Raw genomic sequence first — 17,988 nt, forward strand, 5'->3', positions numbered from 1 at the left:
GTGTCGCTCGCGGTGCCGCAGGCTCCTCCCGCCGCCACCGGGGCCCGGCCCGGCCCGGCCCGGTCCGGCCGCTTCCTCTGCTCCGGCGCCCCCGGCTCCTCTCCTCGGCGGGCTGGTGCCGCCCGGACCCGCTGTCCCAGGTAGGTGCCTCCCCGGTGCCGCTGCCCGGAGCGGGCTCTGGTCCGCTGTCCCCGTGGCGGGGTTGGGCGGGGGGCGAGAGGGGGACGGCGCTCGCTGTCGGCGGCGGCTCGGGACGCGCGGGGTTCGCCGGCCGCGGCTCCGCCGCTGCCCGCAGCGCGTTTGGGCTGGGGTCCTGCCGAAGACCCGGCTGCGGCGAGGAGAACCGCAGAAGACACCGGTAGCTCTGTAGGAGACGCCCAGCGCACGGATGCTGAAACTCAGGGCGCCTCCCCTCGTCCTTCCCGAACGGCGTTGTGGCTGCGGGGCAGTTCAGGGTCATCCTTAGTTCCTCTGGGACCAAAGCTCTGGGTGATGTCCCTCCGGTGTGTCACCGCCCTGTCCCAGCTCCTCGGCGGAGCAGTGCTCGGGTAGTGCAGAGGTGCTGAGAGAAATTGTCTGCGAACCCTCGGAGGTAGCCGTCCTCTTCCAGGGTTTCGGCAGTCCCAACAGACTCTACCCGTGCGGCTGGTGCCCATCCTTGGGCTGAGCCTCCAGCCCTTCCCTCAGTCCCCTTGCGCTCCCGTCCCCGCGGAGCGCATCCTGCTCGCCGTGCGAGAGCAAACCGCGCAGGTGGCTGCGCTCCTCAGTTCCGCTCGGGGTTTCGGGGTTTCCATTAATCTGTGGTGGGTAAGGCGTGCTCGGCCGTGAGCGGTGTGCTGCGGCTCACCGGGGCTGGGGGCTGCAATGGCCCGGCAGTGCCGTCCCGCCGGTAAAATCCTCCGGTGAGCCCCGGAGAGCTCGGAGCGGAGCTGCTGCCGCGCTGCTGAGGGAACGAGGGTACGACTGAGCATGATGTTAGCGTGGAAGACCTAGTAAATTTGGCCCGAGGAAAAGTAATGATTTCAATAATTTTTTGACTTTGCAGCGAGAAACAGAAAAAGATTTATCATTTCATCCCCCAGCTACACTTTTTAAAGGTGCAAATCCTTGTAACTATTACTCAGGCTAGCTTAACTTCAAGAAATATCTGCACTCCTTCCTCAGAGCTTGTATGTATTGATGTATTTTCAAAAATGAACTTGGCTCCAAACTGCTGAGCAAGGAAGTTTCCTTGGGAACCTGTGATATGGGAACCTGATTTATGGCTGTTGCATCTGAAGGTCTATTTTTATTGTGAAGAGTAAGTTTTGGGGCTCAAAAAGAATTACTGCTGTGGGTTTGTTTGAGACTGAAGGCTCGATCTGTTCCTGCCGATTTGAATCGTAAACATTTGCTGCTTCATTTGTTTTCTTGCTGGATCTTGTTTCAGTTCTGAGATGGGAAATTAAGATTTTGTTTTGGTTAGCTGGAGAAAAGGATCTGCATATGCTGGTGGGGTAACTCACTGTATCCCATGACAGACCCAGTTCCCAGTAATTCTCTTTTCTCCAACATCTTTCTTATGATTCCTCCCTTTTCTTCTTCAGTACCATAATTTTGTTAATTTAAAGAAATGAAGTTAGTTGGTTAGTTAGTTAGTTAGTAGGCGTTTCCAAAGTGTAGATCTGAGGAAATGTTCAGTGAACCTACGGGTGCCCTGGAGAATGCTCTGGGCTGGATCCAGTCCAGATCTTGCTACACTGGTACTCCCTCATTTTGTTCTTTTAAGGCTTTGTACTTGCAACAAGGAATAAAGTTGTATGTCACAGGGATGTCAGTATCGAAAACAAGCACATAAAGGTGCATTGCATGTGAATGCTTAAAAAATACAGTGGCTGCTGTAACCTACAGGGAGTGCCCAAGCTCTCTCAAGTGTCAGTAAACTCTACAGACACATCAGAAAAGACTGGAAAATTCCTGTGCTCCCTGCTAATGAAAAGACCTGTCCCTTTGCAGTGGGAGAGAGATCAGAAAACAGGTTTGCTGTTCTGTTCATAGTTCATATCCAAGAAAAAATCTGAAGAACCTAAGTGGAAACTATACCTTGATTTTACATGGAATCTTTTCGTTTGAAGTACCAGAATGGTACGATTTTTTTCCCAAATGAAAGACTTGTGTAACTGCTTAAGTCAAAAGATTGAATTTCTTCTTCTATAGCTTTTACCCTTCCACATGACCTCAGTAGTCAAAACTGCCCTTTGGTTTTATCTAGCCAAGTCAGTGTGTCCATTTATTTTGGATATTGGTCTTACAACAATTAGTCACCCCTGAAGCTACAAAATACATGCTGGATGATAGAGAAAACAGGAGCCAGATCCTTGGATCTTTGCGTCTGCTGGTCTGTTCCTACCCTTCCTGCAGTGGGCAGCAGTCCTGCTCTGAGTTACAAGGTTGTGGTGTTACTGGTTTCTCTAATGAGCTCCATTGCAATGTGCTTTTCCCTGACAGTCAGTCTTGTCCTCAGAGCAGAGAACCTCTAGTGAGACATTTGCAAGCTGTAAATGATGAACTTTTGCTTCCTGCCTTCTGCAGGACGTGTCAGCAGGACATTGCCAAGGCCTGGCAGGACTGACCCACAGCAGATCTGAACCAGAGGCTTCGAGTGTGGGAGCAGAACCCAGAGGAGTGGAGAGTGCTGAGCCCGGGCTGAGCACACCATGGGGGCAAGCACCTCCAGCAAGTCACCACCCTTTGATGGGAATGAGGATGGTAAGAACTTTTCCTGTTGTTGTCTGGGGCTGCAGAGTTCTCCAGTGCAGACTGACTGTGAGGGTGCCAGTACCTGTGCTGAGGCTGCAAACTCCTGGGTGTCCCAGGTCAGCAGAGGGCTGTGGAGTTGTTAGCTGTGAAGAAAGAGTCAGTGCTGTGAGGAGCTGTCCATGAGAAATCACTGAGAATGTATGAGACTTTTGAAATATGATGACAACAGAAAAGGAGCTGGAAAACTACTCTGGGAGCAGTATTGGAGGCCAGGGTCCCTATGCTGCCAAGATTGCAGAGACAGTCATTAAAAGATTGCTCCATAAATATATTTGCTGTTGCATGAGCCAGCTTGCTGACTGCCATATGGGCTTTCACCTAGGTACAACAACAATATGCATATGTGGATAAATACAAATATATAGTAATAAACGTAAAACGTATGAAGAGCTGGATACCCCGTCAGCTGATGTGTGGTACCACTGCCAGTGTGCAGCTGCTTAGCAAAACCAGTTTCAGTTTCCAAACTATTAATGCAACTGCTTACAGTTTTTCTTTGGTTTTCATATTTTTTCCATTTTTGTAGTGCAAAAAAAAAAAAAAAAAAATCTGTGCTCTGAAGCTTTCCTGAAGATTTTGTTCCTGCTGCATCTAAACGCTCAGTATTGACATTTCTCATAAGCAACCACTTATGCTTGCTTGGGTTAAGGAGAAGTTCTGTTCCTGACCACCTTCCTCAGGGTGGTGTGCTCTGGCTGTGGGATTTTCCTGGGACTGGCTGGTCTCTGCTGGGTCTCTCTCTTAGTTCAGCGTTCATACAGCACCAGCTTCTGTGACTGAGAAACAGAATGCCAGGAAAGACTGTGTCCTGACCGTGTTGGATGGTTTGCTGTCAGTTTGCTAGGTTTCAGTGGGCGTGGGGCCACTCTTGCGTGCTGACACAGTGTGCAGACTAGTGCAGTTCTGTTTCCATGGCCTTGCACAAATTTAAAAAGTGGTACTGCTTTTTTTTCTCTAATAAGTCGTGTTTTAATATACTACTGAGGGGAGAGAACCCAGCTGAAACAGAGATGTCCCCTAGGGAATTTTCCATTATCTTGCAAATTGGTAACCAGAGGCTATATTGCCTTAGATGTCACAATCTTGTCCTCATTCTGAATTCAATTAAAATTATAGTTAATTAAGAGCTTCAAGCTACAGTAGGAAACAGCACACTGCTCCATGGCACGGGCAGGTTCCCCAGCAGGCAGCAGGTGGTGGGCACCAATCCCATCTCTGCAGCTGTGCCACAGGGAGAGTTTTCCTCTGGGACCCATGAGGGCCAGCGGAACAGCAAGAGTTGTGTAGGTGCTCCAGTGCCAGTCCTTACAATTCTTGCATATTTTTCCAAATTGCTGTTGCTATAATTTCACTATTTTCTGTAGCACGACAATTTCTGTTTGAACTTCTTGAAGGGCTCTGTTTACCCTCAGCTGAAGTAGGGTGACAGGATTATTTTTCTCTCAGCATTTCCTCTGAGCAGACAGTTGTGGATGACAAGCAAGTGAAATGAAAATATAATAATCAGACAGAAGATTCAAGGCTACAAGGTGATCTGATTCCCAGTGTAGGCAAGATGAGACTGTACAAGAAGCCAGATTTTGTTTGTGCTGCTGCTGGGCAGAAGGGTGTGGGAAGTGTCCCAGGGAATGGCAGCCAGATGTTCCCCCCAGCTGGTCGAGTTTGCTGCAAGATAAAGAAGAAATAGGTAGAAGGTGAGGACAGTGGTGGGTTGAGAAGGATGCACATCAGTCTGTGGGCCTTTGCCAGCATCCTCTCCAGCCCACCAGCAGCTGCTGTGGTTAAATCACCCTTGGACCAAGCAGAGCATCAGCTGTGTCACTGTTCCGCTGCCTGGCTCCGTGTCACATCCTGCTCCCTGGTGGGGAGGGACTGGCATGGTTGTTCCCAGTCGTGTGGCAGAGTTTTCCTGAAGCTGCAGAGCAGAGGAAGAGAGAGGGAGGGAGGGAATATAATGAATATAATGAAAATTGGGGAAATAACAGTGAGAAAAGGAAGATGAGCTGTAACACACCATGAGGTGCTGTGCTGACTATACTGGGGTGAGCAACAGGGATGAGGGAACCTGAGCCTCCAAGCATTGACTTTGCCTGGGGATGAGGAGCCTGGGGACTTCAGGAGTGTTGACTGCTATTTGCTAAGAATGTTTTTATGGCTGGTTCTGTCAGCATTTTTTATCTAAACATTGTTCCTTAAACCTCAGTTTAGAAACATGACCCCGGTTTACAAAAGAATGTTTCATGATTATACACCAGTTGCTTCTTTATGGCAATTGCATTACCTTTCTTTGCATCTCTTGAACCAGTTTGTCTAAGCTGGTGAATTTTGAGCTGAGCATGAGTTTTGTCCCTGAAGGGCAAAAGGTCATAGGGATAAAAAGTAGAAATAACATAACATCATCAAATGTTTGCTCAGCCATTTAATATTGAAATGTTCTTCTTTCTTGCAGTTACCTTTGACCATTTTGAGATTTTGCGAGCTATTGGGAAGGGCAGCTTTGGAAAAGTGAGTGTTTTGGAAACTAATCACCATGTGGGCAGCTGGAGATGTAACTGGGTGGAAATAGATGAGTTGGAGGCTCCGATGAGAGTACAGAACCAAAGCCCATGCACTATCAGTGAGCCTTGACCTTCAATTCCTGGTAATCAGAAAGGAATCAGAGCCCAAATCCTTATCCATTCTGTAGGCACAAATCAAAGCCCAGTATCCCTTAAACAAGGCCCAAGATTACCTGTGAACTGAGTAACACTTCTCAGGTGCTGGTCCCAGTGCTTGGCCTGTAGTTCTGTGGTGAAGGGGGCTCTTCCCAGCAGTAACAAGTGTGGGAGGAACGGACATGATGGTTAGTGAATGGCATTAAATAAAATGTTGACTTCTCTGTGTTTCCCTGTCTCCCATGTTGTGATGATAAATTCCTTCCTCTTATCTTCCCCCAAAAATTTCTCTTTGGGTGAAATTCCCAAGAAATTCCCAGGCAGTGTCAGTGTTGCAGCATTGGTGGATGGAGTTGTGCCCTGGCAGGGTCAGCGCTGGAAAACACTCGTGTCACTGGGTTTTACCTGCCCAAATTTGCTGACAAATCATCTCTGTTTTATCCCCTGATTGCTCTCTTAGGTCTGCGTGGTGCAAAAGACTGACACCAAGAAGATGTATGCCATGAAATACATGAACAAACAGAAGTGTGTGGAGCGAAATGAAGTGAGAAATGTTTTCAAGGAGCTGCAGATTATGCAGGGCCTGGAACACCCTTTCTTGGTTAATTTATGGTAAGAGGTGGTGCCTTGGCTCACTGGTTGAGTCAATTACAGACATTTTTGAGATCAGACCCTCCTCATCTGCTTCAAGCCTGTCTTGGGAGCAACTGGTGTGTTCCACTGACTCGGGCTCTTGTTTCAGGGTAATCCTGTTTAGTTAAGCAGTTATCTCCATCGTCCCCTCAGCACAAGACAGTTTTCATGTGTCCTTTTGCAGTATCCCTCAGGCAGGTATTGGCTATCATCATAACCCCACCTGTATTTAAAGGAGCTCTTTGTTATCACCAGCAACTTCTGGCAGTGTGGGATTGATGGCCAGGCAGGGCTCTTTGCTGGCTGTCCCTCGACATTTCTTTTTTCTTAATTTTATGAGAACACCAGTAACGTTCCAAGGGGTGTGAGCTCACATATTGCATGATAAAGCCTCCAATATCCTGTAGTTTCAGTATTCCTCTAGGGTTGTGGGTAATTACATTTACCCAGGAATGCTAAAGGCGTCCTGAAGCCAGGGATGGCGTGGCAAGAACTGCAGCAGGGACACTTGGATGGTTTGCTCTGTACAGATCTCTAGATAGACACACACTGCTCAGCTTTCAGCTGCTGAGTGAGCTTTGCCTGGAGCTTTGTGTTCAAGTAGGAAAGACAAGTTTGGAGATATTTTATGGGAGCTGTAGCTGCACCTTTACCATTCATACCCCAATAAGAACCACTCTAAATGGCAACAGCAGCAAAATACCAAGAGTTCACTGAACTGCACTCAGATTACAGTTGTGAAATTTGGAGTGAAAAATCCCAAGAAATGATGAGTATTCCCAGAGGTACCACATGTTCCTTTATTACCTGTCATTTTTCAATGCTACTGTCCCTGAACCATGTGTGTGCTGCTTTAGGTACTCATTCCAGGATGAAGAGGATATGTTCATGGTGGTTGACCTGCTGCTTGGAGGGGACCTGCGCTACCACCTCCAACAAAATGTGCGGTTCCAAGAGGGAACAGTGAAACTCTTCATCTGTGAGCTGGTGCTGGCCCTTGACTACTTGCAGAGCAGGCACATCATCCACAGGTCAGCCAGGCCACAGGCAGGCTTGTTACTCCTTGATGTGAAACAACAAATAGAAGTTTAAGTGATAAACAACGTATTCTCCCATGTGCATTTTCTTTTATGTGAAACACAAGGCTTCCCCCACAAAAGTATTTCAATATTCAGCAGAGACCATCTGATTTGTCCCTCTGGGGTAGCTGTGAAATAGCATATTTGATTGCCTGCTGATCCTGCGAAAATTTGTCTCTGATAGGTTTTAATCAGCTGTAACTCATTAATGTCCATCCTCATCCAGGGAGAGTAGGTGTCAGTGCTCAGAACTCCTGTGTTCATGCTTGAAGGTGTCTCCCATTTCCCCCCTGTGTATTGCACCAAAATACAAGGACTGGGCCCAAACACAACTTTTCCCTGTATGAGGTAAATCCCTTTTTAGAAGTGCAGAGAGTTTATTTTTGGCTACTGAAATTTCTCATGGCCAGTGAAAAAAAGTGCCTGAGCTCTCCCCATACCCATGAAGACCTGCAGAATAGCAGAGGAGGCAGAGGTTTCCCCTGGCTGGGAAGCAGGGTTTGGCTGTGGATGGGTAGACACACGGCTCTTCTGCTGCTGCCATGGGCAGCGCCAAGCTCAGAGGCCCAAGAGTTTAGCCAAGTTAGCTGCTGTCAGGGAGGATGATCAGAGAGGGCCTGTGAGGGTCAGTAATTGCAGGGAGAAGGTCACTTCATTTAGAAATACCACTCCAGAGGAGCAGTGTAAGAATTAAGCATGGAAAGTGTAAAATCGAAATGGTCCTGGTAGTTAGTGGGGAAGGCACACACTGATGAGGAGCTGGTGAGGGTGAGTGCCTGTCCTGTCCCCAGTGTCCAGCTGCCATGTCCAGGGTGTGAGGGCAGAATGACCCCTTGCCTGTCCCTGCAGCCACGAGAGCTCGGAGCAGTTCTGCTCTGCTGCAGGGGGAGCCAGACCCAGGGACAGCTCCCACCTCCTCAGGGTCTCCTCTTTCACACTGCTTCTTTTGTGCTTTACGGGCATGGATCTTTGCCCCAATGTGAATAGGAGTGGAAGAAACTGCAGGCGAGGCTGCAGTGTGCTTTTCACACAGCTGCATGTGTTCAAGGCAAATCAAGTGCAACAAAATATGTATGGCAGGCTGTAAAATTTGCAAGTTATTTAATTAACACTGTAATGCAAGTTGTTTAATTAACACTGTAACCCAGCGGGATAGTACTTGATTGATAAAGTGATTTGGCTGAGGCAATTACACTGCAACAGCTGTAATTTGGAACATCAGGAAACAGGGAAGCAATCGTTTTGTTTGGCTGAACAAAAGCGTGCAGAGACACCAAACTCTTATTTCCCATCTAGATGTAAAAGAATGGGAAGTATTAATATCTTTTAGGTTAGGAAATTATATAACCAGCTTATAAAAAAGAAATACGCAAATGAGCAATAACAAGAACTATCTCCGGTATTTGTTTGCAGCCTGAGAATGATCTTACTGTGCTGGTGTAATTTCAGAGGCTGTGTGCCAGACTGAGGGAGGTCAGAAACAGCCACACTAGAAATTGGAAAGAAAATAAAAGGAAACAGTTCCACTGTGCTAGGGGGAAAAATCAGCTACTTACCTGACACTGCCCTGTGCTCTGCTAATGATGCCTGTCCCTATAGTCACCTGTATCTTGGGATGGCACCAGGAAGGGAACCAGGGTTTATAACCCACTGGAAGTTGTTTGGGTAACAAGATGCCAGAAAACTGTAAGCTATTAGATGACAATTAGATATATTGTGGGGCTTTGATCCCAGGTGGCTTGGAGAACTCAAGCTGTATCCTAATGATAGAATTTTTAAAGATAAAGTCCTAAGCCTGTTCATTTCTTCACTTGGAACTCCTGTGCCTGGTGGGAAGCACCAGCTGGCAGAGGGTCACTGCACCTGCTGCCTCCTGGCTGGGGCCTTTTCTCTGGGGCATCAGCTGGCCAGGTGCTCAATGGGGACTGGTGTAATGAGCTCATTAAAGCCAGGTAATGGCTTGTAAAGTCATTCAGGTGGACACCGTGGCTGTATCAGAGTATCAGGTGTACATTTTCTCCCTTCTCTTAAAGTGTTTCCTTACAGCACTGCTATAGGTATTATTTTTTGGGGTCCTTTTACTTAGGAATAAAACGTGTGGGTAACCCGTTTATATCTAGAACAAAGATGTTAAAATACTTTCATTTGTACTGGGGACCCCTTTTCATACAGTATTGACATAGATTGAAAAGTAACAGGAGGAAAACAACAGAAAGACTCTCTAACTTAACTGTGGGTGGACTTAGCTGAGTGCTGCTCTCCAGAGCCCTGCAGCCTGGCAGCATACCCACTGCTGCTGGCGCTGCTTGGTTGGTCACCCTCCTACCCCCGAATCAGGGGGGAACATCAGAGCTGGGAAGCCCCAGGCTCTGAGGGTGCAGTGTGTCTGACAGGGTCCCAGAGCCTGCTCTCCTGGGGTGCCAGCAGCCGTGCTTCCTGTCACTTCTCCAGGCTAATGGCTGTCTCTCCTCCTCTGCTTTGTTTCTCAGAGATATCAAGCCTGACAACATTTTACTGGATGAGCATGGTAAGTGCCAGGTGCTCTGTGGTCATGCAAATGTATAGCAGCAGTTGGAGACTGTATATGTATATAAATGCTTAGCAGCAGACAGGAGGCAAGCTGCACTCTTGGTTCTTGCTGCTGCCATCCTTTGGCGTTGGGCTCTCCTGCTCAGCCCAGCTGGGAGCAGGATCATCCCATCCTTTTGTGCTCCCCTTGCTGTCTCTTGCTTTTTGAGTGGCATTGTCTTGTACCTTCAGGGCACTGGGCACCCTGTGATGCAGTGGTGTTTCTGGGGTTGCCTTGGTGTTTTAGCCAACACCTCCTTTGGCTCAGTGACTTGATGGTGTCCCTACAAGACACTGTCAGGGACCATATGTTTGGTGCTCCTTGGGGTCAGTAGCCCAGCACACCTGATTTTAACATTTTCTTGGTTCTTGTTTAAAACTTCCTCAAAATGCATCATTTAAAGGGCAGTGCTTGTGTCACTGCAGGGTTTGTGCACAACAGAATTAATTATGGTGCAATGGATAAGCTTTGGTCATGTATTTTCTTTTTTCTTGCACATTTGGCATAGGGGGGGAGCTCTGAAGAGGATTAGAGGCTAGGTATGTTACAAATGTTGCTATCAGTTTTTCTATGGCCAAAACTCTTGACTATATTCTTGCATGGCTCTTCAGCCACATTTTTTCCTTGGCAAAGATCTCGCAGTGAAGAGTTGTCTGATATTTATTAGTTTGTAACTCATTAGAGAAATATTTTCTTAGGTCATTTTTTTTTAATCCAAGTAACTGTATTGTTGTGAGAAATCTTCATTAGCAGCTAGAGCAAGGTGCTTGAAAAGTCAGTGCAGGGAGGAGGCATTCCCTGCATTTGTTGTGACTTCAGAGGCTGTAGCAGAGAAGCTGCGGCTCCCGAGGGAGGCACTGCCCGGCTCTGTGACAGGGTGTGTGACCAAGGTTGCCTGGCAGCACCGAGCCCAGACTCGATCTGTTTGCATGACCTCTAATTTCAGAGCACTGGTCGATTATTTATTTAGGAGCTGGCAGCAGAGTGCTTTGTCTCCAGGTGCTGGAGCCCCTGTCCTGCCCTGCTCCGTCTCTCTCCAGCTGTTGCCCCCGCACAGCCTCTGGAGAGCCCTGTCCTCCCTGCCGTGCTGGGCGCTGGCACTGCCATCTCATGTGGGACTCTTTTGGTCAGTCCTCGCTGCTGGGTGCTTTGGTGACCCATCACCATCCTCCCAGAACTCTGTGCTGCTCAGACTGGGGTGACACAGCTTCCTGAGAGGAGCTGGAATCACCGTGGCCATGGGAATGCAGGTCAGCACTCCCTGAAGAGGGAAAAAAAAGAGGAAAAGGTTCTGCTCATCTCTGCAGCTGCATTCAGCCAAGGAAGACACAACCTACTAACTGTTATAATGATGCTGCAATTCAGGATGAATTTTGAGTCTATTTTCTGCTCACTGTGATTTTTTTAACTCTCTCTTGCAGAGGTTTCAAAGTGTTTTTTCTGGGGACATACCCTTGGCTCCAGTGTCCTTTTGTCTGTGACTTGTAGTATTCCTTTTCTTCATCCATGACAGCAAAGGTTTGTCTTCCAACAAACTTAGAAAGGCTAAGAAAGCTTTGGACACACACAGAGTTATTTTTTTTTTCCCAGACTGATCCTAAAATATAGGAAGACTCAAAACAATCATTGTTAAATTACTTTTTGGAGAACTCTTGTATTTTCTGCTTCCCCAAAGAGAAAATAAGGGGATATTTGAAACAAGAAACATCTGCAAGCAGCCTGCAAGCTGAAATATTTTCTATCAGTTCTCCCACCAGATTTTTTTACCCGGAAACTCCTTTTCATTGAGTATTTTACTTTTTGTTTCTGATCCAAAGCTATTTCTTGTGTGAAATTAAAGCCACGCCTGTTACATGTTGACCTCTGTCTTTCAGGACACGTGCACATCACTGATTTCAATATTGCCACCTTGCTGACCAAGGACAGCCCTGTCACCACCATCGCTGGCACCAAGCCCTACATGGGTGAGAACCAGTGGCAGTTGCATATTCCGGAATCTCCATTGTGTGGGCTTGGGTGGACTGCTGTGGTGGGCCAGGTGAAGACAGTTTTGGTTAGAGCTGGGACTCTTTTCTTCCTGATCCACATCAAAACATAGAGTTTGAAGTGAGGAGCACCCTGGAGAGGGGATGCAGGGTGGGGACAGGAGTCTCTCCCTAGAAATGCCTCAGTGCAGCTGGGGAACGTGTGCGTCCTGCTTCAGGGGGGAGGTAAAGAGGCACTTGGGCCACCTTATGCCTAAGTTGAGTGAATGTGCTTATTCTGGAGCACTGTGAATGGTAGGCAGCTCCTGTGTCAGTAAAAGGAATTTGTTCTTTTTGGGCTTTGGGGCAGAGAAGCACAGAGAGTTTCATGTGGAGGGGGCTGCGGGGCTGCTGGGTGGCCCTGGTGCAGGAGCACGGCAGCACGGGAAGGGCAGGGGTCAGGGGTTCTGTGTTGCTCATTTCCACTTAGGATTGCAGCAAGGCAATTTTTTTCCCCCTGTATTTCACAGCACCTGAAATGTTTAGCTCCACAAAACCCACCAGCTACTCCTTTGCCGTGGACTGGTGGTCCCTGGGAGTCACTGCCTATGAGCTGCTCAGAACTCGGGTATGTGTGGGGCTCATGGCCTGGCTTGCTCTGCCCTTGGACGTGCTGTTGGGAGGGTTAATGCTTCACAGCAGAGATGAGATGGCCAAGCTGAATTCAAACTTTAGGACTTATTACAGCAGAGGAAGCAGAGATCACACCTTCACCAGGGTTCTTGTGATCATGGTTAAGAGCTCAGAGAAGCTGCTGCGATACAGAACAGCATCTGGTGGCTGTTCCCTGTGCAGCTGAGGCAAACAAGCAACAGCTCCTGAAGTCTGGGGTGCAATATCCTTTACTTGGAGCTTCTATCCTCCAAGGAAAAATAAAACTTTAAAAAAAACCTTATTGCTGTTGTAACAAGACTGAGCAGTTGGAGCAAATTATGGGAAAAACCCAATCCCTGCCTGTGCCATCAGGGCGCTGCTGCTGACTTGGGCAAGGTTGGGAGCTTTGTAGATAAAGACATACATGAGTGTTTTGAAAGTGTTGTGTAAAAAAGTGGGACAAAACTGTAAATATTACATTATTCTAAACAAAAGTATGTAATTTAAAGAGGATCATTTAAGATCTTGTGAGAGTCAGAAGGTTTTTCCATATGAGTATGCAAAACACGGCTTTTAAAATCTCTTATCATCAGTCTTTGCAGGAGACATTTTGATGAACAGATTTTTTCATTTGAATTTGAGTGTCTCACTTGTGAGAGATCAGTTTAGCAGACATTGAGGAGATGTGGCTGCCTGACCTGTTGGGTAACTGAAGCAATGTACCCTCCGTAAACATCTTAACATAATATGAGTTTTCCACCCATAATGCTAAATGAATGGCAGGACTGTGCATCACGTTGGTTTTTGACTCAATGGCACTGTTTGTAAAGGCAGGAGCAGCAATGCTGTCCTGTGCTCATACTTGATGGCACAGCCATGGCGAGATGGTGGCACCTGGGTGGCTGCCACATGGGGGAAGGGAAGGGGGCCTTGAGGTCCATCTAGTATTGGCACGTGTCAAGCACACTGCACCTGATCTGATCTCACTATTTATGGATACTATTCTTTAAATGTACTTTTAATACACTCCTGCCTTCTTCCCCCCAAAATAAGGCAAAAAATCTGTGAATCAAAACTTTTGTCATGAAAACACTCTGCCGTTTTAAGTTCTCTCTCCAGATAAATTGGCAGAATTGTAGATGGAAAATAAACAGGGAGGTGACTTCACCTGCACTCCACACTGCACGTGTCACTCACTGGCTGTGCACTGCATGTGGGTGCAGGAGGAGTCCCTGGTGCTCCGCTGTGCCGTGAACTCCTCTGCAGTGGCTCACCTGTCCCAGGGACATGACAGCGGCCACGGGGCAAAAGGGACTGACACCCTGAGTCCTGATGCCCACCTGAGGATGATGACCCTTCCTGGGACATCCTTTTCTGAGCTGATTTTATTGTTGGGGGATATTTGTCTTCTTTTCACTGGCATTGTCCCCACCATGAATGAAAAATGTTTTACAAAGAGTATCAGGAGTGGTCTAACCACAGCACTATGTGTCACAGCCTTGCAAGATAAAAAGACTGCAAAGACCAAGCAAATTCCCACTGGCTGATAACTCTGACTTCTGGGGTTTGTTCCTGCCTGTCCTGGTGTTAAATGCCCAGTTATTAGTGTAGTTCTCGCTGACATTTTGGGTTTTTGACTGAGCCGTGGTCACACAGGGAGAGATGTCCCACGGGAGGCTGGGGACTGGACAGTGAGACTGTATGAAGCTTCTGCGCTCTAACCAGATTCCTCAAGAAGTCTGAAAAGCAGATAAATTCATGCTTGTCTTGTGGTGTTTTCCACAGAGGCCATACCACATTCGGTCCAACACTTCCACGAATGAAATCGCTCGCGTGTTCCGGACAGCTGCAGTGACGTACCCGGCGGCGTGGAGCCCGGACATGGTGGGGCTGATCAGGAAGGTGAGGGGGTGGCAGTGCCCAGTGCTCCTGCCACTCGCGGCCCTGCACGGTGGGAACTGCTTGCAAATGGTCAGGGCCAGGTCAGTGACCTCCAGAGCTCCCTGTGTGACAAGTGTCAGCCGCACGGAGCCGATGGCAGCGAGCAGCGCTGTGCTCCGGGCGGGCAGTGGTGGCAGCTGCTGCTGCAGCTTCTCTAAGGACATGGGCAGCCTTGGCTTCCAGAGGTTCCTCTATAACTTTGAACTCTGGAATTAACTGACTTAGAAGCAGATATTGATATGTGTGTCAATAAATTTAGTCCAAGGATCACATTTTTTTAATCCTCAAGAAACATTTTTTTCCAGTAATGGAAATATTTGCAAGAAGTGCTGACACCGTTGAAATCTTTTGATGCCGTGTTGTTTATGCACCACTGCAATTTTTTTTTCAATATAGCTGTTATAAAAATTGCTTCAAAATCATTACTGGAATAATTTTGGAGCTGAAATCCCATTTAAAATGAAGCCATAGCTTCAATAAACAAGACTAGGGCTTAACAGTGGCAGCAAAGCATAGCAGCACTGGCAGCAAATTTTAAGGAAGTATGTAAATATTTTTTTAATTTCAAATAAGTGTGGGCAATGAAGTAGTACTTCATGTAGCTTTCAACAGGTTTTTGTTCCAAATAATATATATATGCATTCTGTAATTTCTAATGAAATAGACTATCAAACATTTTAACAAAAAGTCTGTCAATTCTTTGCCGGCACAGCATCATGGTGTATTTTCCAGGAAGAAAATTGCAGAATATCTTCATTTGCTGAAAATTCAATGAAGCCAGTATTTAACTAAGTCTAACAGTAATACAGGAATATTTGCTGCAGATGTCCTGTGTGTTGCTATGCTGGCAGTTTCTTCCTGGACCACAGCAAGCCGCAAGTCATGGAGGCTCCCTTGTGAATAAATAATACAATGTCGCAATTATTTAAATTTCCCAGTGCTCCTTTGCATCTGGTTTAACAGCCATATGTATTATATATGAGATCAGCTGTGGTTCCTTTCTGGCTCAGCCATGCCCTGTGGATTTCTGCATTTGTTGCTGGCCCAGGCAGACGTTTGTCCTGCGGAGCCGCAGCGCTGGCGCTGGGCTGGAGCCCAGAGCTCTGCAGAGGGAGCTGGGCTCTGGGGACGCTGCTTGTGCCTGGCTGCACTCCAGCATGGGCAGGGCTGTGCAGGTCACCTTGTCCGTAAATTCCCCAAAGCGTTTGGATCATCTGGTTTTCCTGCTGAGTTTTAGGAGTGCAAGGTGTCAGGAGTTTATGCAATATATAATCCTTGAACAGAGACCACTTCAACCGTTTCCTTCCACACAAGTAATCCCTACAAGATTGTTAAAAAATTATGAAAAAGAGCAGTGTGAGGGCATACTTTCACACTGAAATAAGAATATTACTTTATTAGAGTGAGAAAATAGGATGTTTTACTGATCCAGTATGAAAAGCAGAACACATACGCCTGAGCGGAACTCCCCATTCCAAACAAATGCTTATTTTTAACATTGGACAAATTGTTTAATGCCATTGTATTGCCTCATTGCCTGCTCCTACAGTGGGGATAAAAGTCATTTGTAAAAATGGGAAAAAGCAGAGGCAGAGCTTGTGAGCCTGTTGCATACCCTGGTGAAGGGACTCTGAGCCAGAGCAGGAGAGGCACTGGTCCAAATGCCAGCATTGATGCAGTGTCTCTGGCACCATGTGTCCTCAGCCGTGCTCCACAGAATGTGTGCCCTGGGGGACAGTCTCATCTCTTCCCTTTAACTCTTGCTGCAGTTGCTCGAGCTGAACCCCGAGAAACGTTTTTCTCAGCTGAAGGACATCCAGTCCTTCCCATACCTGTCTGATGTGAACTGGGATGCTGTTCTACGGAAAAGAATACTGCCAGAATTCATTCCCATGGTAAGGCCATTTGAATGTAAAGGCTCCTCACACCCAGCACTGGGACATTCTGACAGATTTCCACTAAAGCATCAGGTGTCACAAGGGGAAAAGAGAGACCCAGGCAGAGCTGTCTCTTCCCGGAGTGTGTAGCAAAGAGTAATGGAGGGAGACTATAGTGTGGGTGCCCCAAAACTGATATGCCCTGTTTGTAAAGTTCCTGGAATTTCTGGGTGCAGAACTGGTGTTACAGCCCACTGGGCTGTGCATCTGTGTGGGATGGATAGTGCCTGTGAGCCCTCTCGTGCTGACCCATGCTCTGAGCAATGCAAACACCTAGTGCACCAGGACGGACTCAGCAGCAGCCTGGAGGTCACCCACCATCTTATGGGAATTGTTTTCTCCTGCAATGCTTCCCCAACAAGCACATTGTTAACAGTAAATAGCACATACACTAGAGTTGTATTTATGGGCCTTTTAAAATTGAATTTAAGCAGCACATAAGTAACATAGCCCTTATGAAGAATAGTCCAACTACTCCTACTGATTTTCAGCAGAGGTTGGGCTAAACTATGAATATTTGTTAATTGCATATCCGCCCTTGTTGCTGGGTGTCTCTGTGGTGGGTATGATTCTGTATTGCTTGAAGACCAGTTCCACTGGGCTGTTGTGCTGCTCTCAAAAAGGCACAGACTGTCCTCATCCTCATTGCCACTCCAAAGCAGCCAAAGGGCAGAGTAGAAGCAGGAGCACAAAAGGAGCCACTGTGACACCTTGAATATGGTCCATAGCTGAAGGGACTGATAAAGTACATCAAGAGCATAGCCAGTGCTCTTGGCTGCATGTGCAAATATAATTAGGGTATTTTTTTTTACAAAATTCAGCTCCCAGATGCAGTCCAGGTTATAAGACGCTCCTTAAGACAGGCTCTGATCACTTAAGGCCACTTCTCTCTCCCCTCCAGAAAGGCAGACTAAACTGTGACCCAACCTTTGAACTGGAAGAAATGATCCTGGAATCCAAACCTCTCCACAAAAAAAAAAAGCGCTTGGCTAAGAAGGAGAAAGACACAAGCAAAAGCAATTCATCCCAGGTGAGAGCAAACAGGTACAAGCACAGTAGGCCTTTCATTTTTCAATGACTGCCACCTAGCAAGACCACAGTAAACTGAACAGAATTTTTTTTTTCCCATTGTGACCAACTTTATTCCTAAAACTCTTCCCATCTTCCCTGTGGTGAAGAGCAGAATGTGTGTGCACTACTTTACTGCAAGAGAGCCTTAATGCCATTCTCGCCCCTCCAGGGCTAAAGGTGCTCTGCCTAAACATATTGCCACGTGTTATTGAAACCGTCCTTGCAATGTTTTTCTGTGTAAACTGTGAATTTATTCCCTGTATCTTTTATTTCTCCACTCCAATATGAAAGGCCAGCCACCTCCAGAAGCACCTGGAAATGCTCCAGAGGGACTTCATTGTTTTCAACAGAGAAAAGTAAGTTTTGATCCAGAGGCAGCAGAAGAGGCACTGGCCTTTGCCAAAGCCTTTGACAGTTTTTGGGGGCCCAGAGCAGGGGGGGTGTTGGAGGAGCTTGGGGCACTCAGGGCTGGAGGAGCTGTGCAGTGAGGGGCAGCTCACACCAGGCAGTGGGGAGCTCCAAGGCAGCTGTACTCCTATGGGGTCTTGGCACTGCCTGAGCTTTTCCTCACAGCTCAATCATCCTTTTCTATCCCCAAGGGTAAGACCCCACCGTGACAGCATCCAAGAGACCATGACAAAAGGTGGAGGCCCACACAGGGAGGACAATCAGAGCAACAACCTCTGA

The 17,988-nt window shown here is 47.3% G+C and overlaps 1 protein-coding gene across 1 annotated transcript; it reads left to right on the plus strand.

Annotated features, from left to right (window-relative positions):
* Nucleotides 1-2,696: 2,696 nt before the first annotated feature.
* Nucleotides 2,697-17,988, plus strand: STK32A (serine/threonine kinase 32A; the record flags this gene model as incomplete). The annotated part of the gene is made up of 12 exons (XM_084216016.1): nucleotides 2,697-2,748; nucleotides 5,249-5,304; nucleotides 5,914-6,065; nucleotides 6,944-7,117; nucleotides 9,655-9,692; nucleotides 11,609-11,698; nucleotides 12,229-12,326; nucleotides 14,138-14,254; nucleotides 16,063-16,188; nucleotides 17,132-17,260; nucleotides 17,593-17,657; nucleotides 17,901-17,988. 12 exons carry the CDS (start codon nucleotides 2,697-2,699, stop codon nucleotides 17,986-17,988), a joined length of 1,185 nt encoding a protein of 394 aa, XP_084072142.1.

This window comes from Fringilla coelebs, assembly GCF_963513975.1.
Source record: "Fringilla coelebs genome assembly, chromosome: 15".
Taxonomy (NCBI): Eukaryota; Metazoa; Chordata; class Aves; order Passeriformes; family Fringillidae; genus Fringilla; species Fringilla coelebs.